This window comes from Dermacentor albipictus, chromosome 2 (assembly GCF_038994185.2).
Source record: "Dermacentor albipictus isolate Rhodes 1998 colony chromosome 2, USDA_Dalb.pri_finalv2, whole genome shotgun sequence".
Classification (NCBI taxonomy): domain Eukaryota; kingdom Metazoa; phylum Arthropoda; class Arachnida; order Ixodida; family Ixodidae; genus Dermacentor; species Dermacentor albipictus.
In genome coordinates, this window is record NC_091822.1 from 204,113,407 (window position 1) to 204,138,276 (window position 24,870).

Below are 24,870 nucleotides of genomic sequence, written 5' to 3' on the forward strand. Positions count from 1 at the left end.
GCCGGGTTTCGAACAAGCGCGGGGGGTTATGATGCAAAGACGCCTTGCGGCTGGCGCATGCATTTGTAACCAGTCGAGTCCTTTACTCGGCTCCATACCTCCACCTACGCAAAGTTGACGAGAATGCACTCGAAGTCATTCTCCGTAAACTCTACAAGCGTGCCCTCGACCTCCCGGTCAGCACCTCCAACCTGCGCCTCCTGGGCCTGGGGATGGTGAACACCTTTAAAGAGCTGCGAGAGGCACACTTGATGAACCAATACACGAGACTCTCTAAAACGCCGTCGGGTCGCCGCCTCCTTGCCCGACGTCCATCATTCAATACATACGGTAGAGCACGTACATATCCCATCGCAGTGGAGGTATGCCCTGCACGTGCGCCCTCTTCCGGTCAACATGACACGAGAGGACCATAGCGGCAGACGCCTCGCGCGGGCGGAAGCCTTGGCTTGCCACTACGGACACAAACACGGAGTCTTCTACGTGGACGCCTCCGGCCCGTACCATGGGGGTTGGTACACGGCCGCAGTCGTCCACCAAAACACAGCAGTAAATGGACTCACTTTCCGTGCACACAACATTACACACGCGGAGGTGGTTGCCATCGCGCTAGCCGCCGCAGATCAACACTCAAGGGTCATCATCACCGACTCGAGGGGTGCTTGCCGCAATATTGAGCAGGGGCACATACCGTACCTTGCCTACAAAATTTTGCAAAACAACGACTATCTCGGTGCCCCCTCGCACCGTACGATTATCTGGACTCCCGCTCACACGGGCCTCGAAGGAAACGAGACGGCCGATGCCGTCGCCCGCGCGCTCACTTTCCGGGCATCACCTTCGTCCCCCACCGATCCGGACCCCTAACCCAATCCCGCCTATACTTTCAAAGAGATCGTTCAGCTCTACCAATCTGGCCATGCCATCTATCCCAAGCCCTGTAAGGGCCTCACAAAGGCGGAGGAGCGCATTCTCCTTCGCCTTTATACCAAAACTCTGCTGTGCCCGGCAGCCTTAAAATACTTTGACCCCGCTTGCACGGGGGAGTGCCCGCACTGTGGGGAAAAGTCCTCAGACATTTTCCACATGGTATGGGCATGTCAAAAAACCCCAAATCTAACCCCCCTACCCAACCCTTCCCGGGAGGACTGGGAGGCAGTCCTGCTCGGCTGCTCTGACCTGACGGCCCAACGGGCCTTGGTCGAGCGGGCCCGGGCGGCGGCCGACGCCAATGGGCTCCCGTAAGGGGGAGCCCACCTAGTGTTGATGCAAAACCTATCTGAATAAATGTTTTTCAGACAGACAGAAGAGTGGAACGCGAGAGCGTTCCCGTCGACCCGCCAAGGGGTTTAAGACAATGGGCTGCGGCGCAGCAACTACGCGCCTCGCATCGGACGCGGTGAGCGTCGAGCAACACAGCGTTCGGCGCGGCAACGAAATGTGCGCCTGAGCAAGCGACGCATGCCTGAGCCTTCAGGTATGCGTCACACCGCATTCACTAGAGGCGCTTTTGTAACGCTTTAAGGCATCGAACTCGTAGTTTAGTGGTAGCGTCTCCGTCTCACACTCCGGAGACCCTGGTTCGAATCCCACCCAGCCCATCTTGCAAGTTGTTTTTTATTCATGAAGTGCCTGCTGGGATTTATCGCTCACGGCCAACGCCGCCGACGACACCGGCTTTTCTGCTACACGAGCTCCTTAACGCTGTCGCGTTAAAACTGCTCCGCAGGGCTCGAACGAACTTTTCTGCGGATTTCCTCCCGTAGCGTGTTAGCCGTCGTCTGCCACGGCAGGCCCACCACCGGCGACGCCACCGTCGAGGCCGCGCCGAGCGGAGGAGGAGAGAAGCGAATGGCGCACATGCGTTTCCCCGCAGGCCGGCTGAGGCCGGTGAACAATAGAAGGCAGCATCCACGTGACCCTGCGTTCCCGGATGTTGGTTCCCTAAGTTGGTTTCCAGTTGTCCCTATGGGGCCACTGAATACCTAGTGTGTCACGTGATTGGGGAGGTTTCTTCCCTGTATTATTGCCGGAATATACAACAACCCTAGTGCGTGCAATGACGCAAAACCACGTGCATCCAAATGCCGCCTCTCCGCTTCGGAATGGCGCACGTATGTGATCGAGCTGCCATCGGCGATGACGATCGTCGCTGCGAATTTTGCAGCAAACTATTCATACAGGGGAAGAACATGCTGCAACACATCAGGAACGTTCACAGAATGGCCGTGGGTGTCAAGAAATTGATGAAATGCGACGTATGTGGGACTTCCCTGCTTACAATGGAGAAGTATTCGGTGCACCAGATCACTGCGCACAACTTCGAGGCTGACTACGTGCACCTGTGTTCCGGAACAATAAGGGTGAGGAACAGTTTTATTAAGTTTATTCTCAGTCATCGTGAGCAAATGACGTTTAAACGCAATATTATATGTCGGACTTTTTTAAATTTCTTGTGCGCAGTGTGCCTCCAAAAGCAGCTAGTTGTTTATACCTTGCGGGCCTTTGTTTTTTCTTTCTGCATCTGTTTCGCGAAGAGCAGCTTTTGCGCAGGTGCCCAATTTATTTCGTTTGGGTATGTTGAACTTTGTATCCTCGTTAAATATAATTTGTTTGTTTTGTATGGTCATGTGTGCGCGCACCCAGCGATGCGCTACATGACGTACGTTTGGCATGGTCTGCTTTCCTGCACAGCAAGTGGAGTGAAATTTGACGTTTGTACATCTTTTTTTCTTTTTTTTAAGCGACAGGAGTAAGCTGTTCTGCGTTCTGACGTTGCTCTGTGCCACATGCGTGCGTGGCCTAGTCTTCGCCTCAATCACGTTGCAATGCGGCAGAGACGCAGAACCGGGACCATACTTGAATTTGCGGATGTCGCCGGGATGGTTTCCCAGCGTATTGTTGGCAAACTCTTTATTAGTACATTTCATAGAATAGAGCGAAATGTGACGCTCGCGCACCCCCCCCCCCCCCTTCTTTTTTTTTTTTTTCTTGAACGAGAGGAGGGATTTGCTCTGCGTTCTGACGTACGTTGCTCTGCGCTACTTGCGTGTGTGGTGCAGTCTTCGCCTCAGTGCAGGCCGCAATAGGTCCGAATGCAGACGACGTATGTCCAGGACCACACTTGCAATTGCGGCTGTCAGCGGCTTGCTCTCCCGGCGTACTTTGGGAAAATTCTTTAGTAGTACCACAGTCCTTCAATTGAAGGACTCTGGTTGTAGATTTCATAAAATAGAGCCAAATTTGACGCACGCGCAATCGTTTTTTCTTTAAGAGTGTGTTAGGAGGCTACTTGGTAAGACATCTTTTTGTGAACTTAAACTGCGCTTGGCAAAAGACACCAATGTCGAAGAAGACGGGACGAACGCAGACTAGCAACTGGTTTATTGAAATCACACATAATGCTGCCTCCTCGAACCAGGCGCATGCCCAAGCCAGATCATAACCGCGTGACGATGGAACACTCCCTCGCCAAGCCCCTATCTACAGTAAAAAAAATCAAGCTCTTCTTGAAAAGAAGGAGCTTTTCAAGAAGAAACTGAGAGAAGGGATTCACACTGCTCTGGGGCGTAGCTTGCACCACGTGCTCTCAGTTTGTCTTTGTCTTATCGTAACAGCATTGCTGTGAATGTACAGTCTGATTCAATATTGAGGAAGGAGTGAGCATAGATCATGCTTAAGTTTCATATTTGTTTCTTATTAAAACAAAACTAATATGATAAATTTTTTGAAGTTATGGCGCATTGCATATTTGAAATTCAATTTTAACAGAAATTTGAGCAATATCAAGGGTGACCTCATGACACAGTCGAGTTGAAGGTGAGGGAGTAAAATAAATGCTACATTACCCGTGTACAAAGCCTTCAAAGTGATTATTTTTGTTTGCATCTCTCTCCACAAAGTACTTGTCACCATCTAATGCTATTTTGTGCTTTTATTACAGAATTTCATGAATGGAAAGCAGAAGAAGAGGGTAGCAAAAACTGCTGGTTCATTTTGCCCAGGGACTCCAAAAAGCTGGCCAGTGGAGAGACAAGGATCCACTATTACTGTAATAGATCAGGCGAGGCAAGGAAAAAGGAAGGTCATAGTGACCGTCGGGAGAAAAGTCAGGGGAGCTGTAGGTCTGGTAAGATATGTCTTTCATTTATTACCGTCACAATGGACAACACTCAGAGTCCGACACCTGAAGGCACCACCATAAAAGTCAGGTATCAAAGAAACCATTATGGTCATAAACCAGAAATTCAGCACTTGAGAATGAGTGACAAGGAAAAGGCCAGTGTAGCAGATAACCTAGAAAGGGGTGTGCCCATGAAAACCATACTAAAGCGAATAAGGACATCTGTGGCATCCAAGCTGAGGCCAGTGCACTTGGCAGAGTGCTCAACCCTGCATAACATCAAACAGCAGTTTAACATTGCTGCTCCTGAACGTTGTCACACTAATGACGCTGTCAGTGTAGACACGTGGGTGCTTGTAATGAAAGAAAAAGGTGAAACACTTGTCTGCCTGTACAAGGCACAAGGTGCAGTGGACCCAAGTGGTACATTTTCTTCAGCAGACTTTGCTCTTGTTCTGATGACAGAGCCTCAGAAGGAGCTACTAGAAAAATTGGGCCCTGCAGGGACTCTGTGTCTTGACTCCACACATGGAACTACAGAGTACCAGTTTGAGCTGACCACTCTTCTGGTGCTAGATAAAAAAGGATCAGGTGTAGCTATAGCTTATTTCATCTGCAACCAGATGAACGAGCAAACTTTGACAGCATTCTTCAAATCTCTGGAGTCGGCCATGGCCCAAAAAGTGGCCGCTAAGACATTGATATCTGATGATGCCTCGCAATTCTACAAAGCATGGTCCAGGGTCATAGGTGCCGCAAAACAGAAACTTCTCTGTGCCTGGCATGTGGATAACAACTGGCGTAAGAAGACACTCGAGTGTGTAGAGAAACAGCTAAGGCCACATGTTTACCATAGTGTGTGGCTACTCTTAGAGTTCCTCGCGGAAAAGGCATTTGAAGATTATTTTAAGCAATTCCTTTCTAGTGAGGAAGAAAAACTGAGGGACTTCCTCAAGTACTTCAAAGACCACTATGCAGTTAGGCCACAAGAGTGGGCCTATCGCTTTAGGACTAGAGCAGCTGTCAACACTAACATGCACCTTGAGAGCAAGCACAGGACGTTAAAACATACTATGCTGGAGAGAAAACAGAATAAGCATGGTGACAAACTAATTTCTGCCCTCATGGACTTGACAAATCATTTTTTAATGAAAAGGGCTAGCCAGATGATGAAAGGGGCAAAGGGTAAGGAGCTGAGAACAATTCAGAAGAACGACAGGTCTGGCATTGAAATGGCAGCTTGTGCCAAAATAAATGAAGATGGCATATGGACTGTGCCATTTCAATCTATTAAAGGGCTCTCATATAAAGTGTCAAAAGTGAAAGATGGTGCTTGCTGTCCTTTGAGGTGCAAGGAATGCGCAGTGTGTGTGCAAGCACAGTCACTGTGTGGTCATCACTAATCCAACTAGCAGCAACAAGGCCCATGAGAGCTCACCCAAAGAAGCATGTGAGGCAAGTCGGGCATTGCACATTGTACAGAGTATAACAAAGCTGGAAGCAGCCAAAGCAGTGTCAAGCTCAACACTCTTAAGAGCAAAAATGGACTCAGTCAGACAGGCAATATCAGATGGTGAAGTCTCTGAGGGTGTGGCTGAGAAGGCAAACAATTTGTTTGAGCCAGTTTTCATGCTTGTGGAAAGTGAAAGTGACCCAAAAAGAAAGATGCCAGACCATTCAAATGAACCAGCCAACAAAAAAGTTGTGCACCTGTTAAGATTTCACTCTACAAAAACCCCTAGATTGTCGCAGCCATCATCTAGCCTTTCAAGGCCCACTGAAGCTCGAAAGGAAGTCCTTAAATAACAGCTTAGGGACAGCAACATAGAAACTGAAGAGATAACCACGTCAGCAGGGCACGATTACTGGTAACAAGCCTCCAGTGCAGTTAGGAAGAGAGAAGTGGTGCAGTAGTGCTGTGCTGTCATGCCTTATAGAAGCAGGTTGAGGGCTTGCATATAAACAAATCATGACATGTGGTCTCTGATGATTAGCCCGTCTGTTTTTGTCTGTGGTGTGCAGCCATATGTCACAGCTGGATGGTATGTGTGTTAGAGCACGAGAGATGCCTCCATGCTTGTTGTATGAGCTGCTGCTAAGTATTCTGTGAAAATAGGTACAGACCCAGTGGTTATCTCTGGTATGTGGCAGCTGTTGGATAGTAGTGTGTTCGAGCACGCCTCCATGCTTGTCATATGAGCCGCTGGTATGTCTGTACATAGATGTAAGGAAGCGCATTGGACGGTTTGTAGTGTTTCAGTGTGCAAAAGCCTCCAATGTGTTTTGCTACTTATAAATTTGTGTAAACACTCAGTAGTGCAGTAGTCATGATGTTGCACTGCTGAGCTCAAGCCTGCGGGTTCAATCCCAGCAAAGGTGGCTGCATTTCAGTGGTGGTGAAATGAAAAAAAAAAAGCATGTAGTTGAATTCAAGTGCACATCACAGAACCCAAGGTGGTCAAAATAATACTGAGTCCCGCACTGTGGCATGCCTCATAATTCTATCTAGATGTTGTGTTCCATGTGATGTTCTTTATTGCCCATTTGAATAAACTTTTATTTTTCAGATTACCAAAATAGAGGGTATATGCAGTGGTGTTGTGTGCAGTCTGGATAAGTTGCTCTGGTCATGAGCACTCAATGAAAACTTCTGCATATTTGGCTGCAGCAGACAGTGTCATAATGATAGTAAAGACTATGCAGAAAGCTTTAGGCCACTCTACATATCAGATCAGTTTTATATTGCATCCTTTATGGTGCTTATGGTGGCAGAATAATAATTGGCAATGCTTCCTTACACATTTAATATTTTTCTTTTGGAAGAGCAACCTTGGAAGAATAATCTACAACAATGCTCCTACCTTCTCTTTCACTGTCTCCCCATTTCTTTTCTACACTTCAACTTCATTCTACGCACTATCTTATTCTCCTCTTCATCCTACATTGACGGTGTGGGAAAGTGAGCTAAGCGTGCATAAAGATTGCTGTGCAGAACTTAATTGCAGCACTGACGAAGACAAATCTTTGTCAAAAGGTTCATTACAGCTACATTCCCCCTCCAAACACTGTTTATCACTTCAAGCCTTCATATTCCTGTGAGCTTTTGTCTTGTTTAACAGTTGTAACAGTCATACTATTTATTACTATCAATAGCCAGCATACATTTAGCACTGCAAAGTGCTGTTTAGAAGACGTGTGAGTTTCTACTTCCCTTATGATAAACACTCCAGACATTCAGTCTCTAATTTATGAAAATCTTTCAAACATTGCCAGTGATGACCACCATATGGGTTAATGTCGGCATGGGACTGAGGCTTTCCCGCAAAAAGAACAGTTATGTTTTGCTCATATCATGTGACTGACAGTTTCTGCTGTAATTTTTGCACTTGTCAACTGCACTGTGAAGAGTTCGTTTCTGTGAATATGTGCTGGCCTGATTCTTCTTAATCACGCATTTCAGATCTTGTGCTGTGAGATGAGGAGGTGTAAAATAAAAACACCGTGTAGATTTCACAATGCCTTTAAGAAACCACGCAAAGCTTGGAGATGAAGCATTACATGCAACTTGAACCAAGTGTCTGGACACAGCAAGTGAAAGTTGTTTTGTCATGAGTGAGGGTGTCGGCGTTACTTGTAACTGCCTTTAAATAAAAGTTTGTTTCAAAACAGTGGCTCAACTCTGTGTTCCCCTGGTAAAAAACAAAACCATTGAAATTTGCAATTCTAATTCTAATTCTAATAATTGACCAATATGAATAAAAAAAAACTTTATGAATCAAGATATAAGCTTGCCATACCATGGAAACACTTGAAACTCCTTTTGAGAAGCTTACTCATACGCGAACACATTATAGCAATTATTTTCAATCGTATACCCACAATTTGCCTCGTCACCATGTCAAGTTTCAAGGCAGATTTTTTTTTAGACTCCAGGAAGCCGTATGCTGAATTCTATCCATTGTTTACTGCATTGCATTTGATTTTCTATAACAAATAAAATGAATTCTCCATTGATTGCACCGACGCTCACGTTATAATTATATGCTATTATTATTGACTAGTCTTTTATATATATTCTTGGAGGGTGGGGGCTGCACTGGTGGCGTTCTACGAATTTGCGCCGCGTGTTTGTGCGGGTAAACTTAAGCGCAGAATTTTTTTTTTGCGCGTTACGAAAACAATGCACTGCAGGTATTTTAATTAATGCAACGAGCTGTATGAAATATCAGTCAAGGGGTTGGAAACATCGCTATAGAGAATCCCGACTATTTTATTTTGCGTGTGTGTATTTGGAGTTGATGCACAGTTTTCTTTATTTACTTATTTTGGCTACATTGCGCCAATTGCGCTTCCATAGAATAAAGAAACGCGCTTCCGCGCGCTTGCCGACTCGATCGCAAGGGGACAGCCTGATCAACATCAATATCAGCAGCAATGGCGGATTTGCGCTTGCCGTGGCGCTTGCGAAGTTTTCAATAGTTTTCGCCTTATAAGTGATTCTTTTGCTATTTTAACGTGTGGAGGTTCATTGTACGTTTGTTTTTTCAAGTTTGGCATGTGTTTTAACACATGTGAAGGTGTAGTCTTTTCTTCTTCAGCGGATATATGTACAAGACCCCGTTCACCGTCTATCAGGTAAGATGTGTACGTATGCTACACGCAAGCGTAGTGCTTCATTAAGCCACAGTGCACTACAAAGTTAAGCATGAACGGTACACAAAATTCACAAGTTCTAAGTATTGCCAAGAACAACCATTGATTGGCGAAGTTCTCACAGGTGTTGCAGAAGTTGTTGGGCGCGGCAGTGCTGAACGTAGCGTTAGCGGCTTAAATCGTGTTTTTTTACTAGTAACAACGTGTCACTATTTCATATTATTGGCGGCGTCTCCAGGACACCAAATCGGTAACGGGGACACCAGAGCTAGAACCCGGACTGGTCCATGGGTTGGGGCTCGCCGAGGCCTGCGCGTGCTAGTAGTATATCTATGATGCCCGTAGGCTGTGTGTAAGTCGTACTTCCCGAATTTTCTGACGCATTTTAAGATCAGCTGTCCGCTTTCGCGGACAAGAAAGCAGGAGTCAGGGTGGTCCGTGGGTTGGGGCAACATAACCTGCTTCCAGTTTGGGACCGCCCTGCTTCCAGTCTAATGCTCTCCTGAGGCCTCTGTTTGCCGGTTACATGTGCCCTCCTGGAGCAGTACTTGTAAATGAATCCGATCTATCGTCGCAACGAAAAAAGCGCCCCGCGACTTCTACAACACCAGTCAGAACCTTGCCCATTGGTTTACCTATGTGTGGCCGCAAATACCTGAAACTCAATGCCAGTTCAACATATTTGTTGGCAAGGGTGTCAGGTCGTTGCTTTGTGTGGAATCGGCCTTTTCTCAATTCTTAAGAATTTAACTGGAATGCACCTGACCAGTGCTGCTCTGTGGTGCTTGCCACCAATCCCTTGGACAGGGAAGACATGAGTATCCCTGTGCATACACTTTATACGCAGTAGTGTGACCGCTTCCTTTGGGAAACTACCACGTTAGCGATATTGTGAGCGCAATGTGGCTTTCCTTCATCTTCCTCATCCGTACGTAGTGTGTCGCTTCTTCCTCGCCATAGCTCTAGCTCGGCACGAATAAAGCGGTTCCTTAGAAGTGCTGGGGTTCTGCATACCAAGGGCATATAAGGTAACAGTGCTTGTGCCTTTAATATGTCGCATTCGATCATTTTGAGACGTGGTGGTGTTCATGCGTTAGCACAATTCCAGGACATCCACAATGTAAGAGGTACATGATTCTCTAATTGTATACTCTCTCCAGGCCTTTCTCACAACCTCAGCACAAGTAGTGGGAGCATAAAAAAACTGACAAAGCTGGTGCATGAATGTTGCCCAGTCGGAAAGATCTGGCTCTTGGATCAAAGCCAATTTTTTTTTTACATTGTAGAGCCAGACGGGCATGCTTTGAAGTTTCTAAGAACTGTCCCACCATTGCTGACTCTGTTGTACATTTATCAAACCACTTGATTCTCACCAAGCTCAAGCTATGGTGACAAAGACGCGCCACATGCTTTACAGTCACATATTGCACTCGCAATACATCTGTTATGCCAGTTTGCCGAAATGAGCATGCACAGTAGTGACGAATTCACTATGCGTGCACAGGGATTTGCCTTTCCTGTCCTATGGGCTGTTGGCAAGCATCACAATGCTACACTCGTCAGGTACACCTCAGCTTTCAGTATGTTTACATTCGGTTGCATGAACATGGAGGGAGTGCGTTCGCTGTAATCAGTACCACACATTTTGCTAATGTAGGCTTGAGTGGCTTTCCCATGTCTCCACTAAATAGTCGGAATACTTCCATGCATGATAGAATGATGAGCATTTAACCTCCAGACATGCAGCAGTCTTTATACCACTGCAAGGCAGAAGCAGCCTTCTCACCATGTTCACGGTCAAATAAATCCCATTATTAAGGCATTTTATGGGCCTCCCAAACCGCCTGCACCACCTGAATGACGTGACTTGTTGTTGCACCTGGCTGTTCATTTCATTTGGCATCCTCTGTTCGCACATATTCGTTTCCAATAATTCAAGAAAATTGCAGGGCTGGTTCGCAATCTTTTCTGTTTTCCTTATTTTTTTTATGGCCTTGTAAAACTGAGAAACGATAATGAAAAAAAGAAACAAAGGCTGCCTTCCTGTTCACCAGTGAAAGCATTGTTGCTTAGAAAGAGGCGCAGAAAAAGATGTATATGCATGTCGGACAGCCTGCACAAGGTTTTATCTTTGTCTCTTCAAACATTGCGTACCTGCGTCAGTGGACTCGCTGTTCTGTAGCATTATCCCTGGCAGCGGAAGCACTGTCCCAGAGCTCTAAAGAGTCATCGGAAGCACAGTGCTAAACCTTCATCCTTGAAATGTGAAGAACGTCACTGGACAGGACGAGAGATGACAAGGTGAGACTGATTGGGGCAATGTTGTGGTGATGGGTGCCACCTGGTTGAGCGCACAGTATGGTCCCCTGTCCTGAGAAAAGCTTTTCTGGGAGCTCTACACAGTGGAAAGGGGACCAGAGAAGTACAAGTGCACCAGGGGAGAAATGAAAGTCGCATTGTGAAGCATGGTACTGTCATTTCTGGTTGCTTCATGACGCAGTAATGATAGTCGCAGCACAATATTTTCAATTTATTCTGGCAACTCATGATATGCAAGTGAATGCTGCTTACTCTGATCATGTGGCTGCGTTTCAGTGCTTGGATATTTAAGGCCACGTTGCAAAATGCACAAGAGATTTATAATCGACTTCGTATACACAGAAAATACAAGAACAGTTCTAATAGCACTGAAAAGACAGAGCATTCATGGCGTCGTTCAAGCTCAGTGTCCGTGAGCGTGCACAAGAACTAGTCTAACTGATGTTATGACTGGCCTGTGTGGTCAACGATTTGTGTCGCGCCACCAAAGCAACAGCGAAAGGCTGGACCCTTTAGATACGCCGAGCCGCCTGCAACCGTTGGAAAACGCCTAGGAGGCCCCAATAGCAATAAGACCTTATCATTTGTGCAGGCATTTTCGCCTTCTTACCCACGGCTTGCACAACACCCTGATGTCTGCTTAGTCTCCACAGTGTTGTCTCCCTTCAGCAAGTGGGACGATTAAGCTTCGTGTGTGCATTCGTTATTTCTCTTTGTCTCGGCAGGGAAGATGCCAGCGTTGTGTGCGTGTGTGTGTGTGTATGCGCATGTCAGTGCCTTTCCTTCTGAGCCAGTGGGGGTTAGAAAATTAGTTGAACACTTCCATGTATCGAGCGGCAGCCGCCAGCGTGGAGAGTGTTTTCTCTCTCCTTTTCTTGAGCGAGGGTATTCCAAACACTATAAAGGACGTCTTCGCTAATGGACTTCAGCCTTCAGTTTTTGAGCAAACTAGCATGTCTGTCGCTCACCATCGGGAAACTTGCAGAGTTGACCACTCCGTAACAATGTGAAGTAAACATTCATTGCTACTCGTTGAATTGTTGCCGTATCTCCTGCCTGGCCCCCTTGGCACTCATGAGCCGCTGCAAAATGCAGTCAGCGGCACGATCCGACAACCAATGGTAAGCTCCAGACCACCAAGCCCATGCTACTTCCACAGTCTTGGGTTCCCATCTTTAATACGGAGCAGCAACAAAAAAAGAATTGACATCTGTGAATAAGGTATGCGGATGTGGGCTGCTTCCCTTGAACATAGGAGGCAAATGCCTTCAGGAAGTTCAGTTGCACTTTGTTATATGAAAAGGCATCTCACCAAGATTGGAAGTTGCAAACCGACAAGTGCAGTGCATAGATCACACACTAACAATCCTGTCTCCAAATTATCAAAATGATGCACAGTGGGAAAACAACTGAAATTTTAAACAAAAGCCATCATGATCTCAACGAAGCCCTGCTTCAGCCAGAGTCAAGGTTACATGCACAAATGTCTCTATGTAAAACATGCTGCCTGCAATATCACCAACCATGGCACGTGACTTTCGTAAGCCAACCAATGTTAAATGCCATCCCTGGATATGTGCCCCACAGCAAAAAAGGAAGAGAAGAAAAAAAGGAAAGAAAAGACGGCTCGTAAGCGAGTATGACGTGAACCCTTGGCTCCGTCATGGGGGAAGATGAAGAAGGAAGATCACTAGGAGGCAAAGGGGCTGAGTGCTGTCACTTTTAGCACTCGCGTCCTGGCAGCGTGAAAATGCAACATTTCAATTTCTTCCATTTCCTTTAATAATGAACTAATTAGAAATATTTGTTTGAGGAAATGCTCCCTTGACGGCATCTTACAACTTCCAATGTACCTATAACTAAAATTTGCCATGGTGCTTAATGAGAGGGGCTTTTCAGCCCAAATTAGATCCTGCAGGCTATAGTACTGTATGGAAAATATGGTACATGGAACTGTAAAATTTAATTTTCCACAGCAATTTCTACCTGTGCAGTTGGAGTTGGCTTTGTCATAGCATAGATATGAGGACCGTGAAACAACCTTTATTCCCTAAAGATCCTGTCCTGTAGTATATTTGAGCATTTACATAAAGGCATGGAGACCCTCAGTGTGTTGCAATCTAAGTGGCAGCATATAGGTGGTGTGTGCTGCCTGTAGAGATGCCACTGTAACCCATCTATGTATTGGCGGATTTCTGAATTGTGGATGGGAGAAGGCTCATGGCTGCTCTGCCTTTGCACCAAGCACTGCAGAGCACAGTGCTACAATTTTCTGTTTGTGCAGTTCGAAGAAAATTATTCCTGCAGTGGCAGTGACTACACAGAAAATGCACCCTACGAGAGTGGACAGAGTTCCAATGTGACTGTGGTTTGAAATGGTCCAGCCCCTGTGTATACAAGCACCGATTTTCCCAGACAAGTGTGACAGTGCCTGGCTTTGAATGCAGTGTGCTGCTTCATAAATATTGCAGTTGCCCAGCACTAAGCTGCCTGGATTATGTGGTTGCCATAATGACTTCTCTGTACCCGTGGGACAAATATTTGCACTCGAAATAGCGACAGCAGCCATGCATTTCCTGCTGACATAGAATTAGGTTCCACAATGTCATCTGATGTATGCACATGCTGTGATGTGGTTGGTGTGGCCATGCTCTTTTTTCCTCCCTTCAAGTATGCTGGTAAACTGCCACTAGTTACAGATGTCTGCAAGGAGTGCACACTGTGTGAGTGCTGCACATGAATTGAAATTACGATCACCACAGTGATGATAAAGGACACATTGAAAGGTAATCTGACAACACTTATCAAGACTGTCTACAAGTTTTCTGTGAGAGATTTCCTCAGGGTTGACAAAAACCATCTTAGGGACCATTTAATGGGGTGTAACCGCCCACATTATGAGATGGAAGAAAAGGAAGCCATTAGGATTTCTCTGGTGGTGCAAGGTGCTCAAATAGATGGCTTTGATTGCAGTAGACATAAATATTATCATTCTTTCTGTCTGGGCACATAACTTCTTTGCCAACCTCTCTGTCATCTCTGTAGCACATTAATTTAGGATAGTAACTCCACTCTGACGCAGGAGATAAAAGTGCATGCCAGACATGCTGACCACACTGACTTGGAGAGTGCCACTTTCTTAAATGTGGCAAAAGTCTGTGTTTTGGGCGAAATAAGAGCTCATAGGCAATTTTTATCTGTGATAAACAGAAATATGTGCTGCCAGTGGTCAGACGTCATTGAGCTCGAGCTTCTCAAGCAAGTAGATGCCATCGAGAAGACCAAAGAAGCCAGTGATTAGCCATTGTGCGCAGCAGCTTCAAATGGCAAAGTCCAGCTGGGATTTCTCTGCACAAGGTCACCAAGTGGCATTCCTAAGTAACAGATATTTTTTACCCTAAACTGCTACCCTAGAGTGGCTGGAACATGCACCGTTCGTTCCAAGCATGCAGCTGTTATCAAAGCTTAGTTTATTCAATTATTGAGGCTTAAGATCGTTTTAATGTTGTACAGTAGAAAACAATTGTAAAAGAATGTAAAAAAAATTTGAACTGTGTTGACTCTTTGGTGGCATACTGTTGCTATTCCTGAAGTTACGTCCTCAAATGACTTATGCTCCAGGTATTTGAGTAAAAACTATGGGTGTGGAAATATCAATTTTTTAATTTCAAAGCTAATTCGAATAATGAAACCTAAGTGCGAAGCGAATATTTTTCGAATATTAATACTATTGGTATTGCAAAAATCCATTTCTTTTCACCAACCAGAGGTGCAAAATAGTTATACTACATAGACTGCATAGCAAATAATGTACAGGGATATTATGCTTCGTGGTTAACAAAATTCTCTAATACAACACTTTTGTTTGACAATGTCATAATTGTAGTTACTTAATGTTTCATGAAGCAAGGACAACAGCTCAACATGTTCGAAGAGCAGTGACACCTAGTGCATGTCACCATCGATTCAGACATCAAAAAGAGCTGCTTAAGTGTCTGGTATCAGCAGGTCGCCCTTCGCAAGCCGAGCCAACAGTGGGCACCACGCTTACACCATCGCTCAAACGGATCTTCTTTTTGGACCAAAATGTCATCATGCAAATATCTTTAAACCTGCGATTGTGGTAGTGAAAATTTCTGCCACGAGTGAAAATTTCTGCTGGTTGATAAGCTCATCAGAGTCTTTCCACAGTGCTGATGTGGAAGTGGCCCGTTCAGAAGCTTTTGTTGTTGAATGCATACTTCGGTTCCTTGGTGATGAAATTACCCTTCCTTTCTCTAAATCCAAGGGCGAGATCTCGCATTCTGAATGTTTGCTTGCGCTCTCATTATTCGCCTTCACTGTGCTTTCGTCAGCGGTCGTCTGCTTGGTGAAGCGGGAGCGCCAATTGAACACTGCCTACTCACTGATGTAGGAGGTGAAGCAAACATTCAGAAAGTTAGAAGCTGGCGCAATTTCATCTCAGGTTGTTAATCCAGTTTGACATTGAAGCATCCTGGTAGTATTAAAGTACTTTAGAATGAGGTTCCAGAAGCATTGCCAAGTTTGCCACTTGGTGAAATTTGTAGTTTGGAACAATTTAGGCTCTTGGCAAGATTAGCAGTGAACACAGAGGTTTACACGTGGCGATTGGTGTTGTCCAAATGCATGAAGAGGTCACAGTATAGGTACTTAAGCTAGTGTCGGGTAACCATAAGCACCCGCAGGGGCCCCGTGACAGTGTCTCCTTTAACTTCAGATATGCTTCACTGCTTGATGATAAATATGCTTCGCCGCATAACACGACTCTGCTGCAGCAAAGGTGACTTAAACCGACAACAGCCGAGAAGGTGCAAATCGCACTGCGCTGCCTGGTTCTTGCTGTTGGCCTTATTTTTCTTCTTTTCACAGTGTCCTTACTGTAAGTGCACTCCAGAGTTACAATGCAGGAATATGCATGTGTGCACAAGCTTTCTTTCAAGAGTAACTCACGATCATAAGTTACGTCATCATGGTTTCGTACTATGTTACGGCATCATAAGCGAGACATAATAAAGGGGGTCTCAAAGGCTGCGGGAGAGACTAATCTTTTGTGCGAGATTGTGCTATCCTTGCTGCACGCAGTGCAATATTATGACTCTCATGTCTATGGTGGCATTGTCGATTATGAATGTTTCCTTACTGCGTTAAAAAAATGTGTAGTGCATCTTTCAGATAATAATGGCATTATAGCTTCAGAGTTGTTCCAAGTTTTGGGGACTTGTTCACTAAAAGTACATTATTAGAAAAGCTTTAGAATGTCTAGGTCATAATTGCATTTTAAGAACTGTAAGTCTTCCTACACATAGCAATTAGTAGCTTACTGTGCGATGTTGAAGGTGGTTTTTATTCATAGGCCCTACGCAGAGAGCAGCAACACAATGCCTGGCATGTGACCAGGGTTCGTAACAGTGTTTGCATTTCCAGTGCTCGTAACTGATTCCAGTATTAGTGCATAAATTTGCTTTATGAATTCTTTGTAGACAGAAGGTGCTTGAATATTGGTTGCATGAAATGCTCCAATGCACTGTATACGTATAGGGCGTCTTTTATTACCGTACAGATTTTCTTGTTTTCAAGTTATGAGCGCGGAAAATGTGGCATTCTTGCAGAGGAATTCCTCTAATGCACTCTCATTTCTTACAAATCTTGAAAGTTGCACCTAATTCAAGATATTCATCATTGAATTTCACTGGCAAATCGAGGCAATATTGGAACTGAGTGTGCTGGGAGTGCAAAAAAGAAGGTCCCGCTATCTCATCAGATGGAAACATCTTGGCCAGTCATTGTAGCTGCTGATACGACACACTTTGCCTGGCAAGCATGTGCGTCAGTGTGCCATATCAGGCTATCATTTAAGCTTTGTCCCACACTTCTTGACAGGGCACTGCCGCCTGATGTGGAGGAGGATGCACCAAGTTTTGATTGTACTCAATTGAGCGTGATAATGAATATCTCAAAATAAGTGCAATTTTCGAGATTTAGAAAAAGAAAGGGTGTGCGTTCACATGCGACTGCCTCCAAATATGCCATTTAGAAGGCTGCCGCCAAGTTACTAATAAAAAAAGTGACTGAATTTTTCAAAATTAATTTTCTGAAACTCGCATTATTAGCAGCATAGTGTGTCCACCTCACCTAGAAACTCCTTTGCAAAAACGCTGGGCTCTTCGTGCTCAAAACTTTTTGCTAAATATCTGCACGGTTAAAAAAAAGTAGATATGCACAATTGTTTATGCATGAAAGTCGTACACTATTTCAAGATTTTTGCCCTTCTATGCAACACCAGAAAAATTGGAAATAGAAGCTTCAGGTGACCTATCTGATTTGTTGCAAGTTGCATGGCCATATTATTGTTTTAATTTTTCGCTATTCCCTTTTACTGTGATGTCACCACTGCAGCAGCTCAATGGCTGTGGCTTTTCATTCCAGGTCACAAAGCTGCACCCAGGTAGAGGCAGATTCCAAAAATGCTTGTGTACTTAAGTATAGCTGCACATTACAGAAGCCGAGGCCCTCAACAATCATCCGTAGCCCTCTTGTAGCCGAGTTCCTTATATTTTATTGGGATTGAAGAGCAACGTTTGTGCTATATCCCTCTATTTCAGACGAAATAATGTGCATAAAATTATATCTTCATTACTTTACACCATAGTACCAATATCTGTCGTGCGTTGATTTTTGATGTCTTTGCATTTGCTATAGCAAGGATTTTTAAACATCAGCCACAAAAGAAAAAATAAATGGTCAAAGAACCAAGAAATGGTGTGTCGCAGCTCCCTTCTTTTTTTAATTGGCGGCAAGTTTTGCACTCGTGTACTTCAAAAGAAGTGTTACCTTCCTGCTTTGGAACTTTGTGGTTTTGTTCTGCCAGCTGCTTGACCAAAACAAGCAAAATGTACTTCGGATATTCCACAATTCTGTATGCATTTGGTACAATAAAATTTGTTTCAAGAATGGACAAATGCAGTGATGGTTGTATTGAAAACTGCAACATGCCGATTTTAGTTTCATGCTTCATTAATTTTCTCAGAGCCCCAAAGCATGCGAGGTTTGAAAATATATCATGCGACGAAGTGCTGGCCTGCCATGACATTAGTGCACTCGGTCTAGAGAACTGATTGATGCTGCACATACATTGAACATGGTGGCCATGACCATCCCTCATGAATTGGCATTCCCTGCCTAAACCACCTCACCAACACAGCCTGTTAACAGCAAGAAAGCTGACGAGGCTTCCAAGAATTTCTATGCACTATTAGTATCGCCCTACTGAAATTACTCCATTTGTTTGCTGACAATTGTCTTGACGAAAGTGGAAGCCGAATCGGTTGTGTTCAATCAGTTTTATTTACATACAACCTATTATAATGTGGACCTTTCTTCGCCTCTTCAACTGTTCCACAGCTGCTGCTGCCATCTTGCATGCCACATCGAGGAGGGGGGCAATGTACATGGCAGGAGCATGGGCGGATTTTCCAAGGAACTCTGGAAAGCTGTAATCAAATTGCGGGCAAAGTTTAAAAAGTCTTAAATACAAAAAGGGTGAAGAGTGTTGTAACCTTGTACATTTTGATCACACCACATGTTTCAGCTGCAGCTGTAAGTGCCTTGTATCAACCAAGCTACAGTTCTTGCAATAATCCACTTTGTGATACTCGGTATGAATTGATAAGACTAGCTGCTATTCTAGTGGTTGTGCAGGCCACAAGGGAACAGTGCCTGGCCTTTGTGCTCGTATGTGTAAATTTCTCTCTTTCGGTCTCGCCCAAGCCACACCAAAATGTTATCCACAAGTGTCGTGCCAAAAAGGCCTGGCAACATCTCGTATTAAGCCGTTTGACCCATGTTATTGCACTGATGCACACGGTGCAACCAAATGTAGGAAATGACATCGCCTAGGTGATTAGTAAATTACCCTTCTAAAATACCACAAGAGCAACTTTGCTGTGGCAAGAGCCTTAGCAAAAACATAAGAGACACACAAATATGAAGGAAAAGCGACACCTTCAAGTTCCCGCACCAACTCACCGTGACAAGCACAGATATTGACAGTGTCTGCTTGAGCTTAGTTATTTGGAGATACATGCAGTTGAATGCTTTTACGAGCACTGAGATGCCCCACTATGCTAGCTTGCCTTTTATGGCTATAGAAAGTTGTATACTGCCACAAGTCTGCCTATTCCGATTAGAATCTATATTGAAGCTGCTCTGAGCAACAGGTGGTATTCTATTTCAGCGCTAATGATACATTGAGAGTAGTGTGCCTGGAAGGAATAGACAAAAGCATTGCAGAAGCTGCAGTACTTTGTGCTCGCTGAATGATCACACGAGAAGGTAAAGATGCCATCAGAAAGCATCTTTCGTATGGAGTCTCTTTAAAAGAAAAACACTACAACTAGACATGGTGACAGTTGTGGGCAAACTAAAAATATAATGATAGTTCAAGGTGTGGTATGGCATGTTTATGCTATTTCTGAAAAAAATAAACACGGCAAGTGTGTCCATGCCAACAATTGACACAGGATGTGCAGATGCAAAACTGCAATACAGCACCACGCCGTCAAAACGACAGTATGCAAGTGGTGGTCCAGCACCAAAACTTCAATGTCCCTACACTGCAACACTGGGTGGCCAGCAGGCACTGCTCTGTCGGGCACAGGACGTGGCAGCAACTATTTCTCCTAAGGATTCAATAAACGGATTTCTCTACCTCACCCGCCATGCGATGCGCCATGTGAGGGAATGACAGTGCCACTACTCTCACAGGATATGGATGGTGCACAACACCACCTTGAGCATCGGAGCGCACGTCTGTCTGTGAGCTCTTTGTACTACAAACACAAGTGGTGCATGCAAGGTAACATTTAACACATCACTGCCAAATGCCATCAACGAACAGAAGCAGCAAAGAAAGCTGCTTACATAATTTTCAGTGTGTCGGAACTGCATATTTTTTACATCCTGTCTGCATGCCGCATTGTTCATCACTGCTAAAAAGTGCATAGTTGCATGGTACTTTTTTTCGATTTTGTGCACTTTCTTTTGTCCTGAAAAAATAACCACATAAAAATAAAGCAGATGTTTCTCAATGAGCTGTAAGTACTAAAGTTGCTCAAAAGGGTAGTTTACTGAATTGATTGCATTTGAGTACTGCAGGCCTAGTTTCTTTCGGTCTCTCTTTTAAAGCCTCGGCACAAGTTAGCTGAAACACCCTGTATACTGGACAGCTTGCCTGGCTGCCCGCACCGCCGAGGCGGAGTATCTTACGTTTTTGTGGTGCACTTGTCGCCGTCTCCTGGCACCGGTCGTCCATCCTTATCGCGCACACGCCAGCGTCGTCTGGTGTTCCAATTGGCTGCAGCAAAGCGGACAGCTCTGGCGGGCAGGAAAAAAAGTGGTCCGCAAGCGATCGGGCTTGCTGCCACGTTTAACGCCTGCTTTTATCCGCCTGGCCAAGAGCTTTGCCCGGTTTAGCCGCTCCGTCTTCAGTGTGAACGTGCCTTCAGAGTAAAAAATCAACAGCTTACGCTTCCACATTTTTTGCTTGGTAGCTACATTCAATTTGCTTGCTCCTCGTCTTTTAGATGTCTAGGCTCCTCACATTTTAACGTGGCTGAATAGTGCACAAATCAGAAACTAGAGTTTCTGTGGCCTAGCCTTCTCACACTTGCAAGGATACCATCCAAAATTGACCTATTTTTCTTATGGGGTGCCCACTGATTATGACGATGCTGACATCGAAGGATCTCGAGTGGTTCTCTAGCATTTTGGTGACAAACGGAATACAGTAAATGCCGAGCTACAACTGACTTGATATCTGTCAGCACCAATGAACGCAGCAAGTATTCTCACTAAATTGAGAATCCAGCCCAACAGCAGATGGACACCAGTGGTTTGAATCCCCCGTGTTGGCAAATTTAACTGGCTGAAATCAAGCATTTAAAAGACGCACTTAGTTCCATCCCTTTAATCTGTGAGCATAATGAAGATCAAAGGTCAGGTTATGTGGCTGCAGCACCTTCTGTTCATGCAGCATACCTTGTGTGCAAGCCACATCTATTTACAACAGAAACAGCGCTTTCCACCCGTGAGCTAATGTTCGGTGTTAAAATATGGTAGAATTTTTTATCCAGCCAACGCGTGCACGCTGAAATCCAAGTGGTACAGCCAATATGTGCCTGTTTAATCACTGCAATGCATTGAGACACTTCCGACAACGCACGGCTGTACCAGAAAAGGTTTTAATTTTTTTCACTAATGCCATGTACTTATGAACTTTTATGAATGTACCTGCAGCTTTCGCAGGCTTCTCGAGCGTAAAGTGGCCTGTGTGTTATTGCTATTCAGCCTGAGTGCAATAGGAGCCAGCCAAATGAGTAAAACATGAATTCAGACTGGGATACATAGCGCAAAAAAATTACACAGGGACAAGCAGAACACAGGACGAGCGCTAACTTGCGCTATGTATCCCAGTCTGAATGCATACCACCAACACGCCCAAACTTCTTCCCTGCTAAAACATGAAGTCAATGTGCGCACAAAGACTACATGTACCCTTGCATGACTTCGTGCCACAGGTAGCCAACAGCTTCCAATTCACAGTTCTTGTAATATGCTTGTGGCAGCCATCTACAGTGATCTATTTGATTTAACGGGGATGTGTATGTTGGCTGAAAAAGAGAAAATATGCTAGGAAATATATTAACACCGATGGATGCAATATATCCTTTCCGGTAGAGTTTTGCACAGAAAAGTTAGCAGATTCCATGCATATGTGAAAATCGGTTATAAGTGAAGCCTTTGTAATGTTCAGTAAAATGCAACCACTCGTTTACTTCTATAATTCTGCACACAATGCATGTCCTGGTCTCGTTTAGTTCATTTTTGTCCATACTCGGTTGCTTTCGATGCCGACTTTCAGACTTCTCTGTGGCTGACTTCTTAAATTTCCTGTTGTATACTTAATTTCTTGCCTCTTGTTCTACGTGTCTACCCAGTGGTACATGTTGAGCTGCACTTAACAGGTAACCAAGTTGCCATTTGGACACATGCCAAGCAGCACATATCCAGTGCCATACACAGTGACCAATATTGGCAGGACTGCAGCAGCCACCACCCACTGAGCAAGGAAGAGGCAAAGCGGGTTTCGTTTTAAGAACCGCTCATTAAAGTTATTCAATCAATCAATCAAAAATATGTAGCTGCTTGCATATGTAGGAATGCGATTTATTCGCGATGCTAATAATTTGATCACCTGTTTTGGTAGCTGTGGGCACGAGAAATTTAGACACCTAACCGCACCAAAATTCAGCTATTATGAAAACGCGGAATTTCGATCAAAAGAGTCGATTTGCCGCTGTGGTGGTTTGAAGGACGGCGACAGAATAAACCAAACATTGTAGAAAGGGAAGTAAACAATCTGCGCAACCGCTCTATCGCATGTTTGACAAAGAAATTGACGAAAAAATGTGCTTAACGTGATTCAGAAACATGTCTACACAGGAACGTTCAATGGTAGAAATTACACTTCACCGCTACAGAGTAGCGAAGTTGCCCTGAATAGTGGGACCAATATTTTCCGACCGCCCAACAAAGGGTGAAGTGCGCACAGTATGTACGGCAACACTTGCTTTGTTCACCGCAGTAATGCCACCCTGTGATGGAGACAACTACGACAAACGGTCCGCATTTCTTCAGCAGCGAGCAGCGAGAAAAAGTGAAACATTTTTTTACCGAGTCAGAAATAAGCCAAGCGTGTTCCTGACGGTATGTAACGGCATGCCTCTGGAAAAAAGGGGTCCATACCTCGGGGTTCAAATTCCGCAGACACGGCATGCGCTTCAGCGTAGCCGTCAATTTGCGGTTGAGCAAGCGACGTTTTTGCATTTTTTGTTCCGCATCAGCATCTTCTAGCCAGCGAGAGAGCACCTTCAAAACCAGCACGACGGGCGCCGTCTCGCTGAACAATCAAGGCCTAAAATTTAAAAGAAAACACAACTATTAGCGCTTATTGTTTCAAATTTTGTGATTTCAGTAGACTTACCTTGATGTTGTTGCATATTTCTTGTAGATCCATGTTGCTTTCACGGTCATTTCCGCCAACATAAAGAACGGCGAAATCGACACGCTCGAAGCGCATCGTGGAGACAGCCCACGCCAGCCACACTGAATTGTAGCCAGCAAAACTGAATGTGCAGTCTTTAATAGACTCAATTAGGCACAGGCGCGACCTATTAAAGAATTTAACCTGACTCGCCGACAATGACGCCGCGCAAGGACGGCATGACTGAACACGATCCAGCGAGGCGTAACAAGACCACGCGAACGAACCTACGTCACAGAACACCTATGCCTACGTGAGCCGGCAGAAACCACAGGGATTTAGCAGCAGCACCTAGCAGCGTCTTTCCCTAGGCGTACAAGTACCTATCTGGGGGCAGGGAGTACGGCACTGGCTCACGTCACATCCGGTTTGCCTCTAAACCGGGTACAGCCGGCCTGCGGGGATACGCTTCTAATGGCGCTACTTTGGGAGATTGAGGCGTTTTATCCTCGCCGCCAATTTGGATGTACCTTGGACGTTTTGTTACGACGGGTTGCGCAAAAAGAGTTTGCCGCAGTCGAACGAGAAAATGTATATACAAATAAAATTGCAAATAAAAATGGCTATGTTAGGTTACCAATTTTTTTCCTCTTTGTGTGTTTGGCCACATTTGGGCTGCAATTTCTCTAACTTTGGGAGATGCCGCCTTGTCCGACCTGGCAACACTGCAGCAGCACGTTTTTCTGGCGTGGTCCGTATTGCGTGGTTAGCTCGAACGTTCTTGCTGCACGCTGCTGCACGTTTCTCTGGGGCTTTCGCTTTAGGCCTATCGGGGCAGGTTTGTCTATATTGCACCTAGAGCGTACCGTGAGTCATGGCAGTAAGCGTTATTGGATCCGTGACCCGAGTTTGTCTAAAACCGGCACGATACAGTGTTGTTACAAGGGCGCTGAAACCTATAAGTGAGCCCGGTTACAAGTCCATGTCCAGCTCTACTCTGTCCCGCACACTGGCGTGCCGGCGCTTTGCAAGATCGAGCCCCGTGCGGCCGGCGGTCTGCAACTACAGCCAAGCAAGTACTAAAGGTGACTTGGCACATGGTCATGTTCTCGTAGTGAAGCGGGTTCCTTTGTTCTCAGAAGCAGTGGATGTTTTGACTAACTAGAATCGTGACTGCACGCTCACTGTATTGTATGTACGATGCCTAGTGACTTTTTCTTTCCTTACACATTTAGCGTGTCATGTGCCAATACCGCCGTATACGTCCGAAGAATCGGCGAGAGAAAACCTGTGCTTTGCATCGTGTTAGCCCAGGGGATTATTCGTATTCCTTTGTAGGTGACCAGGAGCTTGCCGACTTTCTCGTGGAAGAAATCGAAGCCGAGAAAAAGGCAAGGAAGTCGACGCAGATTCCGAAGATCGAAGGATTTGACGTTAAAACAGAGGGATCCGAAGTTACCTTGACGCGTTCCTTCAACAAGGAAACGTGAGTGTTCCTGGTATTTCGCGTATAAAGTAGGGTGTATCTCAACTGGTAGCGAAGCTTCCGTAGAAGCCCGCATGTCCAGAAAATGTGCTGTTGCAACCGTCGCCATGTGCGTGTTGGGGGGGTCTGCCTAGCGAGAGGAGTTGATATTCTGCCAGCAGCCGGCAGTTAGACACCGTTGGCTAGCCATGATCGCGTTACTAATGCTGGCAGAGTCGCTCGAGAAAA

General features: G+C 45.2%; 2 protein-coding genes, 2 long non-coding RNA genes and 1 pseudogene across 4 annotated transcripts in view; 4 read left to right on the forward strand and 1 right to left on the reverse strand.

Moving 5' to 3' along the window:
• The first annotated feature begins 396 nt into the window (after window positions 1–396).
• LOC135897331 (uncharacterized) lies at window positions 397–1,254 on the forward strand (annotated as a pseudogene).
• A 737-nt stretch (window positions 1,255–1,991) lies between these two features.
• On the forward strand, window positions 1,992–7,794 carry LOC139056411 (uncharacterized). The gene is made up of 2 exons (XM_070534620.1): window positions 1,992–2,363; window positions 3,944–7,794. Exon 2 carries the CDS (start codon window positions 4,162–4,164, stop codon window positions 5,524–5,526), a length of 1,365 nt encoding a protein of 454 aa, XP_070390721.1. The 5' UTR covers window positions 1,992–2,363; window positions 3,944–4,161; the 3' UTR covers window positions 5,527–7,794.
• A 6,527-nt stretch (window positions 7,795–14,321) lies between these two features.
• Window positions 14,322–18,075, forward strand: LOC139056412 (uncharacterized). Its single transcript, XR_011512356.1, has 2 exons — window positions 14,322–14,473; window positions 17,543–18,075. It is a non-coding gene; the product is annotated as an uncharacterized lncRNA (long non-coding RNA).
• Window positions 18,076–18,440: 365 nt separating this feature from the next.
• Window positions 18,441–23,619, reverse strand: LOC135903395 (uncharacterized). The gene is made up of 4 exons (XR_010564783.2): window positions 23,157–23,619; window positions 22,919–23,087; window positions 20,381–20,613; window positions 18,441–18,606 (listed from the first exon to the last, which is right to left on the reverse strand). It is a non-coding gene; the product is annotated as an uncharacterized lncRNA (long non-coding RNA).
• A 260-nt stretch (window positions 23,620–23,879) lies between these two features.
• The window catches only part of P32 (complement C1q binding protein P32), a 45,445-nt gene continuing 44,454 nt past the window's right edge, over window positions 23,880–24,870 (forward strand). Inside the window, exons 1-2 of the mRNA XM_065433704.1 lie at window positions 23,880–24,241; window positions 24,495–24,642. Of these exons, the coding sequence (XP_065289776.1) occupies window positions 24,031–24,241; window positions 24,495–24,642 (359 nt within the window). The 5' untranslated portion in view covers window positions 23,880–24,030. The remainder of the gene's footprint in view (window positions 24,242–24,494; window positions 24,643–24,870) is intronic.